The sequence below is a fragment of the Loxodonta africana genome, chromosome 2, assembly GCF_030014295.1.
Source record: "Loxodonta africana isolate mLoxAfr1 chromosome 2, mLoxAfr1.hap2, whole genome shotgun sequence".
NCBI classification, from domain to species: Eukaryota; Metazoa; Chordata; class Mammalia; order Proboscidea; family Elephantidae; genus Loxodonta; species Loxodonta africana.
The window spans coordinates 161,623,739-161,645,693 of record NC_087343.1 but is presented as its reverse complement, the minus strand read 5'-3'; the positions used below and the strand labels follow the sequence as shown (position 1 = coordinate 161,645,693).

Sequence of the window (21,955 nt, the reverse complement as noted above, 5' to 3'; positions counted from 1 at the left end):
TTACGCACCCAATGACAGGGCTGCAAGATACATAAATCAAATTTTAACAGAATTGAAAAGTGAGATAGACACCTCCACATTTATAGTAGGAGACTTCAACACACCACTTTCGGAGAAGGACAGGACATCCAGTAAGAAGCTCAATAGAGACACGGAAGACCTACTTACAACAATCAACCAACTTGACCTCATAGACTTATACAGAACTCTCCACCCAAATGCTGCAAAATATACTTTTTTTTCTAGTGCACATGGAACATTCTCTAGAATAGACCACATGTTAGGTCATAAAACAAATCTTTCCAGAATCCAAAACATCAAAATATTACAAAGCATCTTCTCAGACCGCAAGGCAATGAAGCTAGAAATCAATAACAGAAAAACTAGGGAAAAGAAATCAAATACTTGGAAAATGAACAATACCCTCCTGAAAAAAAGACTGGGTTATAGAAGACGTCAAGGAGGGAATAAGGAAATTCTTAGAAAGCAACGAGAATGAAAATACTTCCTATCAAACCTCTGGGACACAGCAAAAGCAGTGCTCAGAGGCCAATTGATATCGATAAATGCACACATACAAAAAGAAGAAAGAGCCAAAATCAGAGAACTGTCCCGACAACTTGAACAAATAGAAACTGAGCAACAAAAGAACCCATCAGGCACCAGAAGAAAACAAATAATAAAAATTAGAGCTGAACTAAATGAATTAGAGAACAGAAAAACAATTGAAAGAATTAACAAAGCCAAAAGCTGGTTCTTCGAAAAAATTAACAAAATTGATAAACCATTGGCTAGACTGACTAAAGAAAAACAGGAAAGGAAACAAATAACCCGAATAAGAAACGAGAAGGACCACATCACAACAGAGCCAAATGAAATTAAAAGAATCATTTCAGATTACTACGAAAAATTGTACTCTAACAAATTTGAAAACCCAGAAGAAATGGATAAATTCTTGGGACAATACTACCTACCTAAACTAAGACATTCAGAAGTAGAACAACTAAATAGACCCATAACAAAAAAAGAGATTGAAACGGTAATCAAAAAACTTCCAACAAAAAAAGTCCTGGCCCAGACGGCTTCACTGCAGAGTTCTATCAAACCTTCAGAGAAGACTTAACACCATTACTATTGAAGGTATTTCAAAGCATAGAAAAAGACGGAATACTACCCAACTCATTCTATAAAGCTACCATCTCCCTGATACCAAAACCAGGTAAAGACATTACAAAAAAAGAAAATTTTAGACCTATATCCCTCATGAACATAGATGCAAAAATCCTCAACAAAATTCTAGCCAATAGAATCCAACAACACATCAAAAAAATAATTCACCATGATCAAGTGGGATTTATACCAGGTAGCCAATATTTTTATGCAAGGCTGGTTTAATATCAGAAAAACCATTAATGTAATCCATCACATAAATAAAACAAAAGACAAAAACCACATGATCTTATCAATTGATGCAGAAAAGGCATTTGACAAAGTTCAACACCCATTTATGATAAAAACTCTTACCAAAATAGGAATTGAAGGAAAATTCCTCAACATAATAAAAGGCATCTATGCAAAGCCAACAGCCAATATCACTCTAAACGGAGAGAACCTGAAAGCATTTCCCTTGAGAACGGGAACCAGACAAGGATGCCCTTTATCACTGCTCTTATTCAACATCGTACTTGAAGTCCTAGCCAGGGCAATTAGGCTAGACAAATAAATAAAGGGTATCCAGATTGGTAAGGAGGAAGTAAAGCTATCACTATTTGCAGATGACATGATCGTATACATGGAAAACCCTAAGGAATCCTCCAGAAAACTACTGAAACTAGTAGAAGAGTTTGGAAGAGTCTCAGGTTATAAAATAAACATACAAAAATCACTTGGATTCCTCTACATCAACAAAAAGAACACCGAAGAGGAAATAACCAAATCAATACCATTCACAGTAGCCCCCAAGAAGATAAAATACTTAGGAATAAATCTTACCAAGGATGTAAAAGCCCTATACAAAGAAAACTATAAAACTCTGCTACAAGAAATTCAAAAGGACATACTTAAGTGGAAAAACATACCCTGCTCATGGATAGGAAGACTTAACATAGTAAAAATGTCTATTCTACCAAAAGCCATCTATACATATAAAGTACTTCCAATCCAAATAACGATGTCATATTTTAAGGGAATAGAGAAACAAATCACTAATTTCATATGGAAGGGAAAGAACCCCTGGATAAGCAAAGCATTACTGAAAAAGAAGAAAAAAGTGGGAGGCCTCACTCTACCTGATTTCAGAACCTATTATACAGCTACAGTAGTCAAAACAGCCTGGTACTGGTACAACAACAGGCACATAGACCAATGGAACAGAATTGAGAATCCAGATATAAATCCATCCACGTATGAGCAGCTGATATTTGACAAAGGACCAGTGTCAGTCAATTGGGGAAATGATAGCCTTTTTAACAAATGGTGCTGGCATAACCGGATATCCATTTGCAAAAGAATGAAACAGGACCCATACCTCACGCCATGCACAAAAACTAACTCCAAGTGGATCAAAGACCTAAACATAAAGACTAAAACGATAAAGATCATGGAAGAAAAAATAGGATCAACCCTAGGAGCCCTAATACAGGGCATAAACAGAATACAAAACATTACCAAAAATGATGAAGAGAAACCCAATAACTGGGAGCTCCTAAAAATCAAACACCTATGCTCATCTAAAGACTTCACCAAAAGAGTAAAAAGACCACCTACAGACTGGGAAAGAATATTCAGCTATGACATCTCAGACCAGCGCCTGATCTCTAAAATCTACATGATTCTGTCAAAACTCAACCACAAAAAGACAAACAACCCAATCAAGAAGTGGGCAAAGGATATGAACACACATTTCACTACAGAAGATATTCAGGCAGCCAACAGATACATGAGAAAATGCTCCAGATCATTAGCCATTAGAGAAATGCAAATTAAAACTACGATGAGATTCCATCTCACACCAACTAGACTGGCATTAATCCAAAAAACACAAAATAATAAATGTTGGAGAGGCTGCGGAGAGATTGGAACTCTCATACACTGCTGGTGGGATTGTAAAATGGTACAACCACTTTGGAAATCCATCTGGCGTTATCTTAAACAGTTAGAAATAGAGCTACCATACAACCCAGAAATCCCACTCCTCGGAATATACCCTAGAGATACAAGAGCCTTCATACAAACAGATATATGCACAGCCATGTTTATTGCAGCTCTGTTTACAATAGGAAAAAGCTGGAAGCAACCAAGATGTCCGTCAACGGATGAATGGGTAAATAAATTGTGGTATATTCACACAATGGAATACTACACATCGATAAAGAACAGTGACGAATCTCTGAAACATTTCATAACATGGAGGAATCTGGAAGGCATTATGCTGAGCGAAATGAGTCAGTTGCAAAAGGACAAATATTGTATAAGACCTCTATTACAAGATCTTGAGAAATAGAAAAAACGGAGAAGAACACATACTTTTGTGGTTACAAAGGGGGGAGGGAGGGAGGGTGGGAGAGGGCTTTTTATTGATCAATCTGTAGATAAGAACTGCTTTGGGTGAAGGGAAAGACAACACTCAATACAAGGAAGGTCAGCCTAATTGGACTGGACTAAAAGCAAAGAGGTTTCCGGGATAAAATGAAAGCTTCAAAGGTCAGCGGAGCAGGGGCTGGGGTCTGGGGAACTTGGTTTGAGGGGACTTCTAAGTCAATGGGCAAAATAATTCTATTATGAAAACATTCGGCATCCCACTTTGAATTGTGGCGCCTGGGGTCCTAAATGCCAACAAGCAGCCATCTAAGATACATCAATTGGTCTCAACCCACCTGGAGCAAAGGCAAAGGAAGAACAGCAAGGTCACACGACAACTAAGAACCCAAGAGACAGAAAGGGCCACATGAACCAGAGACCTACATTATCCTGAGACCAGAAGAACTAGTTGGTGCCCGGCCACAATCGATGTCTGCCCTGTCAGGGAGCACAACAGACAACTCCTGAGGGAGCAGGAGACCAATGGGATACAGACCCCAAATTCTCATGAGAAGACCATACCTAATGGTATGACTGCGACTAGAGGAATCCCAGAGACAATGTTCCCCAGAACTTCTGATGGCACAGGACAGGAACCATCCCCGAAGACAAATCATCAGGCATGAAAGGGACTGGTCAGTGGGGGGGAGAGAGATGCTGATGAAGAGTGAGCTAATTAAATCAGGTGGACACTGGAGAGTGTGTTGGCAACTCTTGACTGGAGGGGGGATGGGAAGATAGAGAGAGAGGGAAGATGGCAAAATTGGCACGAAACGAGAGACTGAAAGGGCTGACTCAATAGGGGGAGAGCAAGTGGGAGAAGGGAGTAAGATGTATGTAAACCTACATGTGACAGACTGATTGGAATGGTAAATGTTCACTTGAAGCTTAATAAAAATTAATTAAAAAAAAAAATCTGAAAAAAAAAATGTATGAACACATGAATAGGTATATGCACACCCATGTTTATTGCAGCTCTGTTTACAATAGCAAAAAGCTGGAAGCAACCAAGGTGTCCATCAACGGATGAATGGGTAAATAAATTGTGGTATATTCACACAATGGAATACTACACATCGATAAAGAACAGTGACAAATCTGTGAAACATTTCATAACATGGAGGAACCTGGAAGGCATTATGCTGAGTAAAATTAGAGGCAAAAGGACAAATATTGTATAAGACCACTATTATAAGATCTTGAGAAATAGTATAAACTGAGAAGAACACATAATTTTGTGGTTACGAGGAGGGGAGGGAGGGTGGGTGGGAGAGGGTTATTTACTGATTAGTTAGTAGATAAGAACTACTTTACATGAAGGAAAAGACAATACTCAATACACGGAAGGTCAGCTCAACTGGACTGGACCAAAAGCAAAGAAGTTTCCAGGATAAACTGAATGCTTCAAAGGTCAGCCGAGCAAGGGCGGGTGTTTGGGGACTATGGCTTAAGGGGACTTCTAAGTCAATTGGCAAAATAATACTATTATGAAAACATTCTCCAACGCACTTTGAAATGTGGCACCTGGGGTCTTAAATGTAACAAGCGTTTAAGATGCGTCAATGGGTCTCAACCCACCTGGATCAAAGGAGAATGAAGAACACCAAGATCACACGATAACTAAGACCCCAACAGACAGAAAGGGTCACATGAACCAGAGACTTACATCATCCTGAGACCAGAAGAACTAGATGGTGCCCGGCCACAACCGATGACTGCCCTGACAGGGAGCACAACAGAGAACCCCCGAGGGAGCAGGAGATCAGTGGGATGCAGACCCCAACTTCTCATAAAAAGACCAGACTTAATGGTCTGACTGAGACTAGAGGAATCCCAGCAGTCGTGGTCCCCAAACCTTCTGTTGGCCCAGGACAGAAACCATTCCTGAAGACAACTCATCGGACATGGAAAGGACTGGACAATGGGTTGGAGAGAGATGGTGATGAAGAGTGAGCTACTTGTATCAGGTGGACACTTGAGACTGTGTTGGCATCTCCTGTCTGGAGGGGAGATAGGAGGGTAGAGAGGGTTAGAAACCGGCAAAATTGTCACAAAAGGAGAGACTGGAAGGGCTGACTCATTAGGGGGAGAGTAAGTGGGAGTATGGAGTAAGGTGTATATAAGCTTATATGTGAGAGACTGACTTGATTTGTAAATGTTCACTTAAAGCTCAATAAAAATTATTTTAAAAAAATGTATGAACAACAGAAGATTAATTAGATAACTGGGATCTCCTAAAAATTAAATACTTACGCTCATTGAAAGACTTTACCAACAGAGTAAAAAGAGAAACCACAGATGGGAAAAAATCTTTGGCAATGACATATCTGATAAGGGTCTAATCTCTAAAATATGTAGAAAACTTCAACAACAAAAAGACAAACAATCCAATTAAAAAAAGGGTAGAGGACATGGATAGACAGTTCACCAAAGAGGACATTCAAGCGGCCAATAAATACATGAAAAGATGCTCGTGATCAGCCATTAGAGAGATGCAAATCAAAACTACAATGACATACCATCTCACCCCTGCAAAAATGGCAATGATTAAAAAAACAGAAAACAACAAATGTCAAGGCTGTAGAGGGATTGGAACTCTTATGCTATGCTTTGCTGGTAGAATTGTAAAATTGTGCAACCACTATGGAAAATGGTATGGTGCTTCCTCAAAAAGCTAGAAATAGAAATGGCTTATAATCCAGCAATCCCACTCCTAGGTATATATCCAAGAAATATAAGTGAAGTGACAGGAATAGACATATGCACACCTATGCTTATTGCAGCATTATTCACAATAGCAAGAAGATGGAAACTTTCTAAGTGCCATCAGTGGATTAATAGATAAACAAATTGTGGTACATACATACAATGCAATATTGTGCAATTATGAAGAATAACGAAGAGTCATGAAACATTTTATAACATGATGAATCTAGAGGACATTATGCTGAGGGAAATAAGTCAATCACAAAAGGGCAAACATTGTATGGACTCACTAATATAGTCAAGAATAGGTATATACACAGAAAGCAATGTTCTTTGATGGTTACCAGGAATGGCAGGGGGAGGGGGATTCACTTTCTAGATAGTAAACACTTGTTATTTTTGGTGATGGGAAAGGCAATAACAAATATGGGTAAAGTCAGCACAACTTAACAAAGGTAAATGAAAACACTAAGAAGTACACAAGAAAAAGGGACAGTTGCAGTAAATGCTATAACAGACAACTCTGCAACAATAGTAACAACCAAAAAATAAGTGTGTGGTTACCTACGTAGATATGTATGCATGTATGTGTATAGGAAGGCAACGCACATACCTGTATCTGTAGGTATACGGATATGCGCATTACTCGTGCTGCCAAAAAAACAAAAAACCAAATCCATTGCCATCGAGTCGATTTCATAGCGACCCTATAGGACAGGTTAGGACTGCCCCGTAGCGTTTCCAGGGAGCGCCTGGCATATTCAAACTGCCAACCTCTTGGCTAACAGCCATAGTACTTAACCACTACGCCATATGGAAGGAACAGTTACAGAGGCTTCCCAGACTTATCCAAACAACTGGAGCTATTTATTAGTTTACTGGGTTAAAAGGCTTAGGACCACAGTCCCTGGGGATAACATTGCCAAATGGTATAACATAGTTCATAAGGATAATGTTCTGCATCCTAGTTTAGTGAGTAGCACCTGGGGTCTTAAAAGTTTGTGAGTGGCCATCTAAGATACAACTCTTGGTCTCTACTTGTATGGAGCAGAAACCCTGGTGGCGTAGTGGTTAAGTGCTACCGCTGCTAACCAAAGGGTTGGCAGTTAAAATCTGCGAGGCACTCCTTGGAAACTCTATGGGGCAGTTCTACGTTGTCCTGTAGGGTCGCTATGAGTTGGAATGGACTTGACGGCACTGAGTTTGGTTTTGTATGGAGCAAAAGGTAATGAAGGAAATCAAAGGCTTCAAGGAGAAACTAGTCCATAGGACTAATAGCCCACACAAAGCACAGCCTCTTCTAAGCTGAGACCAGAAGAACTAGCTGGTGTTCTGCCTACCACTACCAACCATTCTGACCAGGGACACAATAGAAGGTCCCAGAAAGAATGGGAGAAAAATGTAGAAAAGAATTCAAATTCCTAAAAAATTCCAGGCCCTCTGGACTGATAGAAAGTAGGGGAATCCCCGAGACTATCACCCTAAGATACCTTTTGAACTTGGAACTGAAGCTATTTCTGGAGGTCACCTTTAAGCCAAGCAATCGATTGGCTTATAAAATAAACATCACCCGTGAGTAATGTGTTCCCTTAAACCATCAACTATATGAGACCAAAAAGTCAACATTTACCCAAAAGCAAAGATGAGAAGGCAAGGAGGGGAAGGGAAGTTAGATCAACGAAACAGAACAAACAGAATGGAAATAATGACACATTGTGAAAATTGCAGCCAATGGCACTGAAAAATTTGTATAAAAAATTGTTCATTGTGAACCTAGTCTGCTGTGTAAACTTTCACCTAAAACACAATAAAATACTATTTTTTTTTTTAATTTCATCGTTGGAAAAAAGAGCATTTGCATTTCCTAAGGCTAACTGTGGCACATTTTTTTATTATGCTGATTGAAATAATGAGGAGCATCTAAGCTTAGTCTCTCACTGACACTGCACAGCTATGTGTTCATCTCCACCACCTTCAACTTCTTTCATTATCAAAAAACAAATTCTGGAAGAGAAAAGTATTTCAACACCAGTTTGATTCTTAGTGGTGCCAGTTAAAGAACGCAGCTTCCATGAGACCAAAATGGTGTGATAGGTCAGGATAAATTTTCCATTGCCACAGAGATGTGGTCTCTACAAAGCAAAGAAACAGCTCCATAGCAAAGAAAAGGCAGCATGGTTGGGAGTGGGGGATGGCACTGCCAGCTGATTTGCACAGCATTATTCACAATAGCAAAAGGGGAAGACAGCCCAAGTGTCCATCAACAGGTGAGTGGATAAACAAAATGTGGTATATCCACACAAAGAAATATTATCCAGCCATTAAGAGAATAAAGTCCTGATACTTTACAATATGGGTGAACCTTGACAACATTATGCTAAGTGAAATAAGTCAGACACAAAAGGATATATACTGTATAATCCCACTTGCATGAAATATCTAGAATAGGTAAGTGCATAGGGACCAAAGTTTATTAGTGGTTACCAGAGGGTTGGGGAATGGGGAGTTATTGCTGAAGGGGTACTGAGTTTCTGTCTATCATAATAAAAACTTTTGGAAATGGGTAGTGAGGGTAAAATAACATGGTGAATGTAATTAATGTCACTGATTTGCATATTAAAAGTGTTTAAATTTTTTGTTATATGTATTTCAACCCACACACAAAAAAGTGCCTTAAACGCTTAAAGATTTTAATTTTCTTAGAGGAAGAAACTGAAGCCAACAGTTTAGAGAGATCTTACAAAACATCAGATAGGTCTTATTGTCAATATTGAATTAGAAATCCTGGCCTCCTGAAGTGTACACAGTGCTCTCACCATGTCATTAAGTGCAAATAGCCACTTCAGGGTGAAAGGTGGTAGGACATTTAGGAACACCAAGAAGTGCACTAAGAAGAATGAATGAGGGCTTTGATCTTCATTCTTCTCAGTTTCCTTACTTGTAAAATGCGAATAATAATGGTTACCTTGCAGTGATGCTGTAGGGATTAAAAAAGATGGAAACAAAACATCACAGTACTTGACACATAGAAGATGTAAAACTGCAGCAGTGGTTATAATCAAGGTGATAATGATGACCATGATTATGGAATCAATATGTTGTTGTTGTTAGGTGTTGTCAAGTCAGTTCTGAATCATAGTGACCCTATGTACAACAGAAGGAAACACTGCCCGGTGTTGCATAACTCTCACAATCATTGTTAAGATTGAGCCCATTGTTATAGCCACTGCATCAGTCCATCTGGCTGAAGGTCTTCTTCTTTTTTGATGACCCTCTATGTTACCAAACATGATGACCTTTTCCAGGAACTAAGCCCTCCTGATAACATGTCCAAAGTATGTAAGACATACTCTTACCATTTCTAAGGAGCATTCTGGCTGTACCTCTTTCAAGACTAATTGGTTTGTTCTTTTGGCAGACCATGGTATATTCAATATTGTTCGTCAACACCTAATTCAAAGACATCAATTCTTCTTGGTCTTCCTTATTCATTGTCCAGCTTTCACATGCATATGAGGTAATTGAAAACCCCACGGCTTAGGCTAGACACACCTTAGTCTTCAAGGTGACTTCTTTGCTTTTTAACACTTTAAAGAAGTCTTTTGTAGCAGATTTGCCCAATGCAACACATCTTTTGATTTCTTGACTGCTGCTTCTATGGGTGTTGATTGTGGATCCAAGTAAAATGAAATCTATGACAACTTCATTCTTTTCTGTTTAACATGATATTGCTTATTGGTCCAGTTGTGAGAATTTTTGTTTTCTTTACACTGAGGTGTAATCCATACTGAAGGCTGTGGTCTTTGATCTTCATCAGTAAGTGCTTCAAGTCCTCTTCACTTTCAGTAAGCAAGGTTGTGTCATCTGCGTAACGCAGTTTGTTAATGCATTTTCTACCAATCCTGATAGCGCATTCTTCCTCACATAGTCCAGCTTCTTGAATTATTTGCTAAGCATACAGATTGAATAAGTATGGTGAAAGGATACAACCTGATGCATACATTTCCTGACTTTAAACCACTCAGTATCCCCTTGTTCTATTCAAATGACTGCCTATCGTTCCATGTACAGGTTCCACTTGAGGAAAATGAAATGTTCTGGAATTCCCATTCTTCACAATGTTATCCATAATTTTTTTTTATGATCCACACAGTTGAATGCCCTTGCATTGTCAAAAAACACAGGTAAACATATTTCTGGTATTCTCTGCTCTCATTCAAGATCCATCTGACATCAGCAATGGTAAAACTCATTTCACATCCTCTTCTGAATCCAGTTTGAATTTCTGGCAGTTTTCAGTCGATACACTGTTGTAGCTGCTGTTGAGTGACCTTTAGCAAAATTCTACTTGAGTGTCATATTAATGATATCACATGTCTGTCAGTTTGTTGTACTGTGGGGGCTTGTATGTTACAGTGATTCTGGAAGTTATGCCACCAGCATTCAAATACCAGCAGGGTCACCCATGGCAGACAGATTTCAGCCAAGCTTCCACTAGGAAGAAGGAACTGGCTGTCTACTTCTGAAAAGAATTAGCCAGTAAAAACCTTATGAGGAATTAATATAATTATTAATAATTGATAGTTTTAAAAATACTATGAGAGACAAAAGAGGGGGGAAATCATTACTAATTGAACCAAGCACCACAGATATTTTAGCTAAGTTTTAGAGGATGGGCACAATCAAAACCACAGGGAACTGGCTGGAGAATAAGCACTGGAAGGAAGAGACAGGACAATTCGACAGCACGAAATTCCATGAATAATGAAAAATAAGATTGAAAAGTTAAGAAAAAGCAATGTCAAAGAAGTCTTCAACTGTCAGGCTAAATATATCAGGCTCATGTCCCTAGTTTCTGGCTTTTTTCTTCCTAGTCAAATCTTGGGCATAGGATGCGAAAATCAACAGGTGCTCAACAGCCACCCAGTTCCAGCAAGCGTATCAGTACCTATCAGTGCAGTTCTCTTAAGTGTTGTCATCATTCTTTATTCAGGTGAATAATTAGTCCTTGAGACAGAGGTATAGGTCATGATATGTTTGCTTGAGTTCCCAATGATATACATGCATAGATATGTACACAAAGAGGCATAGAAGAATGGGGGAAGATTTACCCAAGGCTAGGCAATATAAACACATTAAATATGACTCATGGCCTAGCACTGTAGAGGAATTGTTTTGGCCAATGCCCACCTCTCACTCCCAACTACCTCCACAGAAAAAACAATATTTATTCTGTCAAGACACTGATCCTATGTAGCCTAAATATATTATTCATTATTCCAGCTCATGGAAGGAATGGTAATATTATTACCAGCTACCAATTACTATTTCAGGGGAAATGGGGGATAATAATTTTGTGCCACATTTTTGCATGATATTTATTGACAGTGTCTAGCTATTCTCACACCAAACCCATGCATTATGATATGTACTTTTGTAATAGAGAAAAATGACTTTCCCAGGGTCATATCACAGTTGAAGTAGCTGATTTGGAATTAGAGCCAGGGGTTTTTTTTTTTTTTTTTTTATGTCTCTTTTGGGTTTTGATAGTTCCACTTCAACTTGCTGCCTCCAAAGGCCCTTTCCCCACCAAAATTTTAGTGCCAATTTCTAATGAATCATATCCTAGTATTGTAGAGATTAAGAAAACCAGATTGTTTGGGGTTCACAGAACATCACTGCAGTAGTAGGTCTTTCAAACCGCAGATCAGGATTGGTGAATCTTGAGATGAAATAGAATAAAAAGTATCAAGTGTAACCATATGCAATAAGCCTAATTTTGATTTCTCAACAATTTTATCTACACGCATGTACACATATACTAAATTGTAACAGAAATTTCAGAATGTTTAAAATAAACCTGAGTTTTCATGAAAAAAACAATACATTCATTTATAACTCAAGTCATATATTCAGCAAATATTTATTTACTGCGTATCATTTTCCAGGCATTTTACTAGGTGTTACAGTAAACAAAACTAGCGTGATTTGCTTCCTACATGTGAAGACATATCCTATAATAATCATACAAATAGCTATAGAATTAAAATTATTTAAGTACAAATTATAAATACAAGGTATCTTGAAAATATAGAACAGGGGAACCTAATTTAGATGAAGAAGGAAGTGAGAGAAGAGTGAAAAAGACCCCCTGAGAAAATTATATGTAACCTGAGTCTCAAAGTTAAAAAGGTAGAAGATTTATTTTCATTATTAGGAACAGCAACTTGACAGAGTCAACAAGGCAGAGACTGCGGGGATACAGTGAGAAGAAGGAGCTAAATAATGCAGGTCCTAAAACCTTCCAATGATTTAGAACAATGGGAAACTGGGAACTGACATGATCACATCTGCATTTTATCCAGATCGCTAGATTGTTCTATGGAGAACAACTTTGAGGAAGAAATAACAGTAAATGTTGGAAGACCACTTGAAGGAAATGGTGGAAATCCGGAAGGAATATGATAGCATCATCTTACATATGACAGTGGCAGGTGATAAAAAGTGTCCAGAATTGAGGTTATTTTGGACATAGATCCAAAAAAGAAAAAATGGTAATCAATTAAATGTGGAAGAAGTGGTGTGGTGTGTGGAAGGGGAGACATCAAGGAGTATGCTCAGGTTTTGGCTTGAGCAACAAGTTGGAAGGAAGGGAAGCAGTAGGGAAACTGGAAGAGGAAAAAAAAAACCTTTTTTTTCTGAGTGATCAAAATAGCAATATTGAACATATTAAATTTGAAATACCTATAGGATGTTCAAATAAAGATGTTAAGAAGGCAGTTGAATATCTGGATCTGAAGATCAGAAGAGATACCTGGGAAAGATGCATATGTAGGAGTCATCCGTATGTAGATAAAATTGAAACAATAAGAAAGAATGAAATGACCTAAGGAAAGTGAAAAGTGAATCATAAATAATGCCCAGGACCAAGATGAGATATACTCTGACATTCACTCCTTAGTTAGCGGAGAAGGAGCCAGTAAGGAGGATGGAGACAATACGAGGGTTGAGAAGATATGAGGAAATGTAGGAGACTGCACAGTCATGAACCTCAGGAAAAGAGATTATATCAAGTGTGATCAGGTGTGAAGAATAAGAGGTCATGCACACTGAATAAATATCGATAGTATTTATTAACCTGAATTCATGACTTAAAGAAGAACAACTTTAGCGGCAGCAGTGAAGGAAGAAGCCAGAATTGTAAAGGTTAAAGAATAAATGACAGATGGGGGAAATTGTTACATATAAAAGTAGTTACAACAGTGTATTATGTGTTATAGTCCATCATGTTCAAAATGCTGTGGTAGTTCAGAGGAACCTGTCTTAGTCATCTAGTGCTGCTATAACAGAAGTACCACAAGTGGATGGCTGCAACAAATGTAAGTTATTCTTTTGCAGTTTGGTAGGCTAGAAGTCCAAATTCAGGGCATCAGCTCCAGGGAAAGGCTTTTCCTCTCTGTCAGCTCTAGGGGAAGTTTCTTATCACCAGTCTTCTGGACTAGGAGCTTCTCAGCACAAGAACCCGGGTCCAAAGGACCAGCTATTTTCCTGCCATTATTTTCATGGTGGTATGAGGACCCTATGTCTCTCTGCTCACTTTCCTCTTTTATATCTCAAAAGAGATTGGCTTTAGACACAATCTAATCTTGTAGATTGAGTCCTGCCTCATTAACATAACTGCCACTGATCCCATCTCATTAACATCGTAGAGATAGGATTTACAACACATAGGAAAATCACATCAGATGACAAAATGGTGGGCAATCACACAATACTGGGAATCATGGTCTAGCCAAATTGACACACATTTTTGGGGGGCCATAACTCTATCCATGACAGAGCCCAAGAAGTTTTCCAGTAGAAATAGCATTTGAACTGAGTCTTAACGACTTAGGAAGAATTCGTTTATGTAGAAGGGTAGAGAGAAACATGCTGGTAAGATGGAAGAGTATGTATCAACACTGAAAAAATAACAACAAAAACAATGAGTGATAGAATGTTTACTGAGTATTTGCCAGGTGCCAGAAACTATTCAAAAAGTTTTACTTGTATTAATCCAACCAAATTGCACAATCAGTCTCTTTCTTCCACTTTGACCACCTTCACCATTTTCTCTTGCTTAGACTATTACAATAGCCTCACAGCTGAGTTTTCTCTTTCTGTCCTGGCCTTCCAGTATATTCTCAGACTGGCTAAAGTAACCTCTGTAGAATGAATGTTAAATCGTGTCATTCCTCTCTGTAACTCTAATGACTTTTCCTTTCTCTCGGAGTACAAACCAAAGTCCTTACCATGGCCTACAAAGTCTGTCATGATCTTGGCTCCCACTACCTCCTTGACCTCATCTCTTATTTTTCTCTCTACCACTGTGTTCTAGTCAGATTGACACCCTAGATGTTTCTCAAAAATCAAGCACTTTTCTGCCTCAGAGACATCGCACTTGCCATTCTCTCTGCCTGGAATGCATGTGTTTGGATGTCCCACATGACAGAGTTCCTCACTGCCTCAGTGCTTCCTTCTATTCAGATATCTTCTAATCAGCAAGTCTTTCCCTGATTGTCTTATCATAAACATCCCCCAAACCTTCCAACACCCCTACCCTCTATATCCTTTTTCTCCATGATATTTACCACAATTTTATATACTTTGCAATTATTTATTTGTTTGTTTCTTGCCTATCTACCCCAACTAGACCGAAAGGGAAACTCCATGAAAGCAGAAGCTTTGTTCTTTTCACTAGTATATCCCCATAGATGAAACACTGCCCGACACATGTCAAGACCTGCAAAGAGTATGACATCTTACCTTGCTTGAAAGCTAACTAGTTAACCTGACACAGTTTAGTGGACACTGGCAGAAAACACAGGCTTCTGAGTCAGAGAAAAAAGACTTGATTGTTCAAGAGAAATAACCAGTGTCAGCACTTGTGCTGGTCCCTAAAAGGGCCAAGCAATACCAGCACAGAAAATGTGGTGTGTTATAGAAAAAGAACACCGAGCCTTTTACAATCCAAAATCTCACCTGAGCCTTGCTCTGGAGAGAGATTTCATCTTTATAATGTTATCAGTCTTGTTAGCTGCCATCGAAGTGGACCTGAGTCATGAGAATTCCATGCACAATGCTGCCGGTCCTATGCCATTTGCATGACTGGTTGCAGACTGGATCTCTACGATCCACAGAGTTTTCTTTGGCTGATTTTCAGAAGTAGGTCATGAGGCCTTTCTTCCTAGTCCATGTTAGTCCAGAAGCTCTGCTGAAACCTGTTCAGCATTATAGCAACACACAAGCCTCCACTGACAGACAGTGGTGGCAATGCATGAGGTATATTGGCTGGGGATAAAATCCAGGTATCCTTATAGAATTCTACCACTGAAACACCAATGTCTTACACCTTTATAATATGTGACAGTAAACAAGCCAGCCCTTTGTTCCCTGGGAGACACTATTGCAAAAGATAGCCTGAGACATAAACAGAGTCCCTCTACCCACAAGACATACAAAAACACAAGAAAGAAAGAATTTTCTCCCAACAACACATTGTAGACACTCAAAACATTTTTTTTAATGTATTGAACCCTGTATCTTAGGTAATAAGACTGTTGCTATTTTCAGATGGCTACATTGAGGAACAGTCAGAATTAACTAACTTTCCAAGAACATACAGTTAGTAAGTGGCTCCAGCATGCACATCCTAAGGAAATGAGTCCTCCCTGACTCTAACCTGTCCCTCTATCAGCTACATTAGGCTTTGTGAATGGTTAACAGAAAGATGTGGTGGGGGTGGAGGACGGGAAAGAGGGAGTTAAAGCAAAAGAAAAGGAAGAAAGAATGGAGAGGGATTTCTAGACACACATAACTGCTCATACATCCAGAGCTGCAGGGACCTTAGGGATCAGGTATTTATACCTACTACTAGGGGTGGATTACCCAGTAAAGGGTGCATTATCACCACTCTCTTTGATGTGATGAAACCCATGTGAAACTACTCACTATAGGCTGTCAAGTAAGCACAAGTAAGCCCGTGCTTTCCTTTCATAATTGGTAATCCATCCCTGTCACGGATTGTAAATTTGAAAAGAGGCTTTGATTCTGTAGGATGGTGCTGTGGAGTTGGAGACAGACAGATGCTAGCAACAGCTAGAAGCAGAATCTTTGATGTAGTGAAAAAATGTGAAATTGTTCACTACAGATGATCTGGTAAGAAAGGTAAGCACCATTCCTGCCTTGCCTATGGGAAAATTTGCCTCTGCCTACTACATTATTAGTTTACACCTTGTAAATTCACTTACAGATGAGAAAACTGGGGTTCAAGAAGGGGAAAGCCTTCCCATCACCATGGAGGAAGTTAGGGAGAGAGCTAACTTACCACCAGGCATATTTTCCTGAGAGAATCTTAGCTTGGATATTGCAGCTCTTTGCCCCCCTTTTCCCTTTCTTACACAGGAGTCATTCCTGGAATCTGGGAGCCAGGCTATGATACGGAGTCAATCAGTTACCAAGAAGGTCTGTGAGACAATACAGCAGGTGGAGCCTGTGTTGCCATTCCACATATATGACCATTCCAGTCCCAGGGTTCTGGAGAGAAGTGGTAAGCTCGCTCCAGTTTTCAACTAAGCTCTGGACACAGAACTTCAGCCATGAAGGTAACAAGCATCTTTCTGCTCAGTGTTTTGGTCCTGTTCAGTTTATCCGGTAGGTGTCCTTGCACATTTTTCTGATTTGAGTAAAAACTTTTTGACCTGTTGCTTGGCTGAGTACACATCCTCTAGACTTTAAATTACTCTTAGACAGGTCTTTTGGTCCCAGTAACATGAAATAAGATCAGTAGAGGCGAATCATAGAGAGATTTTAATATAAGATGGGGAAAAATGTCCACAAAGTGAGGACTGTTCTGAGATGGATTTCCTCTAGTGACTGGGGGCTGACACTTGTCAGAGATAAGGTAGAGAAAAGAAAGCAGAATTGTTTCAACCTTGAGTACGCTTCTCACTTCATAAATGTGTAAGACCAATTACAAATTTTAAATTCCCATGCAACTACATTAAAATAGGTAATGATGATTTTTGGTTATTCAGTATAAAAGGCAGAGTTTTATTGAATTAAAGTTTTATTAGCAGACAATTTTGACTCCATGGAATTGAAATGAGCTTTCTTCTTATCACCGGAAATATTTAACATTTTCAACTTTATCTCAGCTCATGCAAAGAAATTTACGAAAAGTCGAATAAGCACCTTTTTAAGAAGAGGGAGAACATTGTGTGTTAGCTAATGTTTATGGGTGTGGTGGAAACCCTGGTGGTGTAGTGGTTAAGTGCTATAGCTGCTAACCAAAGGGATGGCAGTTTGAATCCACCAGGCGCTCCTTGGAAACTCTATGGGGCAGTTCTGCTCTGTCCTACAGGCTCTCTGTGAGTCGGAATCTACTCGACGGCACTGGGTTTGGTTTTTTTTGGGTATGGGAGTGAGTGGTAGGCCCTTTCTTCCTCCTCATGCATATCAGATAATACAAACAGATGCCTGTGGTGACCATTTGCTCATCAATTTTCAGACTCAAGGAGATTCTGAACTCCTATGGAACCTTAACAAGATCAGATCCTGACTATTCCGGGGAGCCTTCTTCTCCACACCCATAGATGTCTCACTAATTTTCACTATGCTTAGCTAGGAAAAACTAGCTCCTTACCCAGATCAAGATCCCTAGGTGGTGAAAACATTTGCCATTGACTACTAACCTAAAGATTGGCAGTTCAAACCCACCCGGTAGTGCCACAGAAGAAAGGCCTGGTTATCTTTTTTTATAAACATTACAGCAAAGAAAAGCCTATGGAGCAGTTCTACTCTGTAACACAGGGGGTCACCATGAGTTGGATTCAACTCAACAGCAATGGGTTTTGTTTTATTTTACCCAAATAACCTCAGAGATGGTGGTTAACAAAATCATATCTCACTAATATTTCCTACTTTGGTTGCTCTCAGATTAGTTCTCCTTCCCTTCGATGAATTCATACACATTTACTATTTCCTGCATGATGTCAGCAAACCTAGTATTTTCTGGGGAATGCAGAGTGGTTATGCTGACCACTTATCTGTATATCCACAAAATGTGGATTGGAACTATAGCCGGTCAGTGTAACACAACTGTGGGAAATAGCTCTCTTGGGAACTGATGATGAGGTCTTAATTAGTTACAAAAGAGTACTTAATAGTGGTTACTAGCAGTGGGAAGAAGGGGGAAAGGGAGAATTATTTCTTAGGGAGCATTTAGTTTATGTTAATGATGGTGGAATAATTTGGGAAAGAATAATGAGAATGGTTGTACAACTTGAAGAGTATAATCAATGTCACTATTATACACGTAGAAATTGTTGAATTGACATATGTTTTGTTACGTGTGTTTTCACTACAATAAATAAATAGAGAGAGGACTTACACATAATTGTAAAAGTTAGTTTTGTGTTACTCAGACCTGGTTATTACTAGTGGTAACTGTGTCACAACTAGTCATATAAAGTCTCCATACCTTCATCCATAAACTGAGATAAAGATACTAAGTAATTGTGAGGATCAAAGGTGTAACTAGTTGTGAGAATGTTAGTGAGCACTCCACAGATATTTGCTCAGTGCTTGATACATCCAAGCAGTAAGTACAGAATTTCTATTTTCAAGGAAATGGATCAACATATCTGAAACATCAAATTTAATTATTTTGGTCATGGTTTAAGCATTTGTCAAGTTTTTTTCCAGTTTTCGGTAGGCTGGGATAGAATCTGGTCATATATCCTTGAGAAAGGATGGAAATAAGAAGGTGTGGAGCGTGGAAAAAGATATCAGAGAAGGAACAGTCTTCCACAATTGCAGAAAATTTTGAATGAGAATACATTTGGCCTCCCTCATCTTAGGACTCAACTCAATATGTCTGATTTATGTTTTCCAGATAACACTAAAGCTAACTGCCTGGGAAGAGAGGTAAAAAGAATTTTGTTATTTCTTATTTATCAGATGTAACTTTTTGTTCCAACCAAAGAGCAGTGTAGCTGTCATCTTTCAGTTGAACCTGAAGTCAAGACGATGAGTGTGCATGTTAGCAAGGCATAACCTGCAAAATTCAAAGAGTAATGGCACTCCCTCACGGGCTTATGTTTAAGAACTAATTTCCTGTTACAGAGGCAAGTACTGTGTAGTTGTATAATGCTTATTGTAAGAGGGTTTTATAGATACTAGGACTAGCCAGTCCATGGGTGGCACAAATGGTTAAGTGTTGGGCTACTAACTGAAATATTAGTGTTTTGAACCCAGGTCATAGCTAAGAAAACCCTATGGTGTGAGGTTCTACTCTGAAACACATGGGGTCTCCATGAGTTGGAAGTACCTCAATAGCAACTGAGTTAGTTCTTGGGTTTTGTTGTTGTTATTGTTTTAGGACTAGCCAGTGGGACAAGTGTTTCGAGTGGAAGCTTTCTCAGCTCCACTACACGCAGCCCTTCTTCTTTATAGCCAGGATGACCACATTGCATAGTTTCCCCAGTCACCAAGGTGGAGCTCTAATTTATAAAAAATAACAACAACAAGAGAATAATAAACTAATTTCTTCTTCTACAAAAGTACTGTACATCTAATTTTTCTATTTTTTCCCTTGTGTTTAAAAGACAATCTCAGTAAATTTGAAGACTAGAAGAAGTGCCCCTCTTCCTATTACACTGATATCTAGTCGGGAGGCAGATGATAAAACAAAAGTCCATGAATGAATAAATGTTACATTTGTGATAAGTATTATGCAGATGTCCTGGTACCATTAGGAATCTAGCTTAGTTAGCAAGATCAAGGAAAGTATCTCTAGGTAAGTAAGATTTATTTGAGCCATAAAACATAAATAAGGGTTAGCAAAACATAAGTCATGATGAAAAGTAGTAAAGTGAAGTGATTAAGAGCTAAAGCTCAGGAATTAGAACGGCTAGGTTTGAATCCTGGGTTTAACAATTACTAGCTGTATGACTTGGTTGATTTAATTTCTGTGTGCCTCATTATCTTCACCTGAGGAATGAGTATAATAATAAGTTCACAAGGTTTAAATAGGATAATACATGAAAAGCATTTAGGACACTGTCTGGTCTACAGTAGTCACTCAACGATTATTGACTCTTATTGGAGAAGAGGAAACAGACTGTGCAAAGACTCCAAGGGTAGGAAACACTTAGTGCCTTTAAATGACTACGAGAAGCCTAATGTGAATGGACAATAGTGTACAAGGAAGAATATGCTCCAAGGTGAGGCTAACCTGAGAAAAGCCAGCACCTGTGATTATGAACTTGAACGTTATCTCACTTATTTAAACCTCACCACTATAAATTCACTCCCATTTTGCAGATGAAGAGACTGAGGTTTTGAGAGGTCACATGACTTTCCAATGTCACATAATATGTAAATAGCAGAGATACTACTTAAAACCAGGTTTTCTGACTCCAAATTTGGGATTCTTTTCTCCTGGAACACAAAGCATCACTCTCTTACCTGCAGTCACACTTCCATCTTAAGCTGAATAACTCCAAGGAGGATAAAACTATTTTAGACTTTTTACTATAAACTCAAAGAATGGAAAATGATCCTGTTTAATTTCACTTTTAGGCTATATGTACCAATGATGTTAGTGGATGCACCAAGATCTATAACCCTGTATGTGGGACTGATGGAAATACTTATTCCACTGAATGCATGCTATGTATGGAAAATAAGTGAGTATAAACTTGAATTTTTTAAAAAAATATGTATTTTAAGCTACTTGTCTTCAAACTTTTATATATCTAATGACTTGAAAGACCCAGTAAGTATACCAATACCATGGATCATACCATGAGACAAATAAAGAGTCTACTTTTTCCAAAAATAATTATCTCTTTCTTTCTCTCATTTTCATATATCTGGTATGAACATAATAGATGTGTGTTCATGTGTGTATGTATATAATGTGTATGTGTTTATCATGATAGAACATATTTATTGTGTCAATTGTTGTGCTAGGCACTTAATATTGAGGTAAATAAGGATGGAAAAGGTATATCATATGAGCCCCATTACACACGTGAAGAAATTGAGACACAGTTTAAATAGCTTGCTCAAGATCACCCGGCAATACGTGGCAGCTCTGAGACCAAATCCATGGTCTTTCCACTATGCTGTAGAGTTGGGTACCAGGCTAGGGTTTGTGGTAAACAGGAAAAGAATCTGACATATCCTGTCCCTCAAGACCCTCACATGCAACACTAATACAGTGTGGCCAATGCAATAATGGGAGTATGAGCAATGTGCTCCAAGAAAACAACTAATTATGCCTGCTAGGATTTGGGAAACGTTTGGAAGCTTTCTCTAGGCAATGAAAAGGGGGAGACATTCCAACAATGAAAAAAAAAAGAAAGGATTCAATACCACATGGAAATAGAAGATGAATATAAAGTGTATTAAGGAAAAGGTGATGGAGTAGAGGTGGGAAAATATTTTAATGGGTCTCTTAATAAAAGTATTACTTGTATGATAAAATTCATGTTTTACAGTAAAATAGTAGGTGCTGGGAGTTTTAAAAAGCTCGTATGCAAAAAACAGCTTTAAATTAACAAAACAATTCTTGGTGAAAGTAATGAGTGTGTTTTCCAAGACTCACAAATACGAATTGTATAGA

At 38.6% G+C, this 21,955-nt stretch overlaps 1 protein-coding gene across 1 annotated transcript; it reads left to right on the top strand.

Annotated features, from left to right (window-relative positions):
- Nucleotides 1-16,922: 16,922 nt before the first annotated feature.
- SPINK1 (serine peptidase inhibitor Kazal type 1) lies at nt 16,923-21,092 on the top strand. Its single transcript, XM_003404832.4, has 3 exons — nt 16,923-16,977; nt 19,220-19,251; nt 20,908-21,092. Exons 1-3 carry the CDS (start codon nt 16,923-16,925, stop codon nt 21,016-21,018), a joined length of 198 nt encoding a protein of 65 aa, XP_003404880.3. The 3' UTR covers nt 21,019-21,092.
- The last annotated feature ends 863 nt before the right edge of the window (nt 21,093-21,955 follow it).